We start from the raw sequence: 5000 nt of genomic DNA, 5'->3' as shown, positions 1-5000 counted from the left end.
AAAGCTGGAAGACGACTTCGCTTAGTGTTCTAGACTTTCCTAAGTCTACAATTCAACAATGTGTCCAATATTCGTGTAGGTTTAATTTCTCTTAGTTCGTAATTTAGCTTCTCAATATATGGTGCAGATGAGATTTGACATTTCAAGATGCGTAAAAAAAAAAAATTGTAACCTAAGTCGTTTCTACTTAAACGAACTCACTTAATTCGCGTACGTGTGGCAGGGGATCTTTGATTTATACGAGGATAACACAAATGCCATTAGTATTGTGGTATGTGATGAACGTGCACTACGTAACATATGCGTATGATGTTATTAAGACGTGATATAACTAACGCATGAAAGGAATCCACAAACACCAAGACGGATTTTCTCTCTAACCTGAATTATTTCGGCTTGAAACGTCTGAGAACGTCTGGGAACGTTGTTATCCTTAGAGGGAAGCAAGTGCTCTACAATGATTTATTTATTTATGGGCAGTGGACGAGGTGCAGGGATGACCCGTCATCCAGGAGGTGCCAAGATAAGAGGGAGGGAAGAGGATGGAGGGGAGTGGAGTATGTAAGGGATGGAATGGGTGGGAGTGGTTTTTATGCCTTTGTTTTTTGACTACCTCCCTTATAAGGGGGAAAAAAGCCTTTGGTATATGTATGTATTTATTTCTTACAAGTCTGATGGAGGTCAATTTCTGTTCGTCTCAGTAAACCTGTTTATATGAATAGTTACCATTTATATCCTAGATACTCCTGGTAACAAGCTTCTCTATACATCTGTGAAGACAAACCTCAAAGATTTTATTATGGCTAGATCAAGACGAAGGAGATGCTATTGTATTGACGAGATCAAAACTAATTTTATTCTGGCAAAAGCTTTTCGGAAATTGACTAAATCAGGAGACTGTGCTTCTTGTATTCGGAACGCTACAGAATTCGGAACTTTTCGTTTCTGATATTGGAAAATTCTGAATTTCAATGACTCCCATTAGACAAAACTTATTCGTATCATTGTCTGAAGACTGTCGACTTACTTAATATAATTAATAAATAATTAATTGATAAATCAATAATTAACAAATTAATGATAGTAAAATAAATTAGAAAATAAGAAAATGAAACGGGTGACGAGACAAAGAAAAAAAAAAATAAAATAAATAAATAAACAGATGACTAAAATGAAAAACTGATATAAGCTAAACGAATAAATAATAAAATCAAACTTATTTAACATTATAGAGAAAAATAATCGAATAAGATGAAATTATTTTTAACAAATAACAAAATAAATGAATAATAATAATAATAATAATAATAAAAAAGGTTAATACCAAATTCCCGCATCGTTTCGACTCCACGGCGTGAAAGGGCCAATCAGAGGAATTGACAGATTAATAAGCGCCGAAACCTTCAAAGGCTTCTATTAAGAGAATTAGATCGTTTAAAAGCCAGACGGAGACATAGGATTTGGTCATGGAGGCAAAGTAGGAATTCAATTTCCTCACTCACACACACACACACACACACACACACACACACACACACACACACACACATACATACACACAGAAAGAGAGAGAGAGAGAGTGAGTGAGAGAAAGAGAGAGAGAGAACTTGATAGATTTATGTGCTTATTAGAGTGGTCATTAAATGTAATGACGCTCCGAGTCCAATGGGGGACCTGGAGGCGCCTCAATCAATATATACAGGGAGGACAAGAAAATTATATTTCGATTATTTCCAGACAAGAATTTCTCTCCCAGTGTCGTTTCTCCCAAAGAAGGCTGTGCAGGACTTTTCGATACATGCACACACACACACACACACACACACACACACACACACACACACACACAAATATATATATATATATATATATATATAAATAATATATATATATGTGTATATATAATATATATATAATATATATATATATGTATATAATATATATATATATATATATATATATATATAAATATATATATATATATATATACATATACATATATACATACATACATATACATTTATCAACCACAATTCACTTTAATTCTAAGCCATCAACATCGAGACACTCGATGAGGCCCACATGCAGAAATTAAAACGTGGTGCAGTTAAGGACTCGAACCTGCGCTAGCACGTTACAAGTGATAGTGACTTAACTAAATGTAAATATGTTCGCTGTAAACCTGTACACTGGGATCCATTCCCTCTACTCCTCCTCTTACCCTTCCTCCTCTTCTTCCATCACTTCCTACTCCTCCCCCTACCCCTCTTCTTCCTCCTCCTCCTTCTCCTCCTCCTCCCGTGTCGGGATACCACTACTCACATGCTGATGACGACGGCATTGTCGAGCTTGACCTCGTGAAGGACGCTGGCCGACTGGTTGGCCGCGACGCCCAGACCTTCCTTGAAGCGGCGCTCGGCAGACTGAAAAGAGGGGGAAGAAGAGGCGTGGTTACTATGTACGTAAAGAGAGAGAGAGAGAGAGAGATAAAAGGAAATATATATCTGTTTATATATATATATATATATTTTTTCTTTTTTGGGGGGGGAGGTCAAGTTGGGGGTCAGGGGCCAGGGGCAAAACCCATTGTGAAAATGTCGGTTAATCAAATGTCGTCCATTTTTAATCTGTGGTTACTGTTCTGTTACAACCACGACAAAAAAAAAAAAAAAAAAATCATTGCCTCTCCGTTGTGTCCTGTAGTCAGCTAGAGGGTCGCAACTGTATCGATTTTGGTTATGTCTGTACCGAAATTCATTACTACCATTATTATCATCATTATCATTACTGTTATTATCATTATTATTATCGTTATCATAATTATTATTATCATTATCATTACCATTATCATCATCATTATTATTATTGTTATTATTAATATTACTATTATTTTTATTATTACCATTATTAATATTATCAATATTATTGAAATTTATTCTATTTCAATGAAACTTTTTAATTTCTATCTATTTATTCATTCATTCATTAATTTATTCATCTATGGATAGACAGGTCCTGCAGTAAACCAGTCAGTCTAACATGCCATGAATTTAATCAATGACGTCACTTATATGACGTCAGCGTATGAATTCCTACACATATTCAGCCTTGTCGGCTGAGTTTCCAACCCACACCAGAACAGTATTGACGCCGCCATGTCTTCTTGAGAAGAGGCTTTGTTGTCTTGTTCTAAAAAAAAAACAAAAAAAAAAAAACGCGATAAGACGGAGTAAAGAAAACGGACAACGGAAACTGTCTAATAAAAACAGAAGAACATAAGAATGGAGGATACTGTAGAAGACCATGAGGTCTACACTAGGCAGTTCCATGTCTCATAAAACAAACAATTGTTTCACCGTTCATTACATGGTTACTACCATTGGTATTCTTGAAAAAAAAATTCCATATATAAATCTTATATAAATCCTTGGAAGAGAAAAATTGATTTAAGGATTTTTTTTTTTTAAGAATACCATCGTAAGATTTTTACGGTATTATTCCTAAAAAATCTTTCCTTATATAAATATTTCCCTTCCAAAGATTTATATAACATTTATACAGAGAAAGACTTTTTTTTAAGAACCCCACCGTAAGTCTTTTCAGTTTGTTAACCACTCTATTAGTAAACCAGTTATTGCCTGTTTTATGCTTAAAGCTAAATTTGTCCCGTTTCTGCGAGTCCTACCCTGCTGTCTTAATATTATGACCTTTCCTGCATCCCTCTTGTTAAATCCTTGACTCATTTGAATACCTCTATTAGGTCACCATTTCAAAATCCTTGACATAAGCGAGCACATATGTTAGATAGCAACATAGACTTAGGCATGTCTGGTTAAAAAAAAAAAAAAAAAAAAAAAAAAAAAAAAAAAATTAAATAGAATAGAATATATATATATATATATATATATATACATATTTATATATATATTACATATATATACGCATATACACATATACTGTATATGTATATAAGATGAAATTAAATAAAGTAAAATAAACTGCAACAAAACAAAATAAATGAAATAAATACGGAGTAAAAGAATAAAAATTAATAAAAAACAGCTACATGAGCTTGGCAGAGCTTGAGCATTCGTGTCGCAAGATGATACAGATAAGACCCAGCTTGGAGTCGGTGGCAGTGAGTAAAGATGGATATTTCAGTGAAATAAGAAAGAAAGAAATAAAAGGAGAGAAAAAAAAAGAGAGAAAAGTAAAAAGAGGGACACAGAGGTTGAAGAATGAAGAAGAAGAAAAAAAAAAGAGAAAATAAATATCAACAGCAAAAATGAAAGGGTATTAATTGAAACTGCAGAGAATTCAATGAATAAGGCAAGGAACAGGTAAAGAAGGAAAATAATGGGGCGATAAAGAAGGTAAATAAATGAAAATGATGGGCTGATTTACCGAATAACGATACAAACCATAAAGAATCATGTCAAGAGACGCGTAACTACAGAGACAGAAAGGATGAAAAGGAAAGGAAAAAATAAATAAAATACAATAAATAAATAAATAAATAAAGGTTATGATATCATACAAAAAAGGGCGGGAGAATGGAAAAAAGTCTTTCACACTGAATAATGAATAAGTAAATAAATAAATATATCAATAAATTAATGAGTAGACGAATAAACCAATGAATTAAAAGAAATAGGCAAATGAGCAAATATATAGATAGGTAAATTGATAAAAAATATAAAAAACAAAACAAAATAATAATAATAATAATAATAATAATAATAGGAATTGTGTGTGTATATATATATATATATATATACATATGTTTATGTATATATAAAAAAGGATGACTACACAGTACACAGAGGGAAAGGAAGCTCGATTATGGCCACGACCAACTGGAAATGCCTCAAGAGCGCCATCTGCAACCCCCAAAAGGCTTAAACTCCTTAAAGCAAGTAGAGACGGAGTGTAACGATTTTGTCACTTCCCCGTGGTGATCGTTTACGTAAACACGTCTGATTAATACCCACGCATATATG

General features: G+C 33.3%; 1 protein-coding gene across 3 annotated transcripts in view; it reads right to left on the bottom strand.

Annotated features, from left to right (window-relative positions):
* Positions 1-5000, bottom strand: part of LOC143024736 (uncharacterized) — a 604673-nt gene that overhangs the window by 38201 nt on the left and 561472 nt on the right. For all 3 annotated transcript variants that reach the window (XM_076183826.1, XM_076183828.1, XM_076183827.1), the window contains exon 7: positions 2323-2423. In XM_076183826.1, the coding sequence (XP_076039941.1) occupies positions 2323-2423 (101 nt within the window). The remainder of the gene's footprint in view (positions 1-2322; positions 2424-5000) is intronic.

The sequence above is a fragment of the Oratosquilla oratoria genome, chromosome 4, assembly GCF_046742065.1.
Source record: "Oratosquilla oratoria isolate Oo_2021 chromosome 4, ASM4674206v1, whole genome shotgun sequence".
Lineage (NCBI taxonomy): Eukaryota > Metazoa > Arthropoda > Malacostraca > Stomatopoda > Squillidae > Oratosquilla > Oratosquilla oratoria.
The sequence above is the reverse complement of the archived record's forward strand: the minus strand, read 5'-3'. Positions and strand labels throughout refer to the sequence as shown.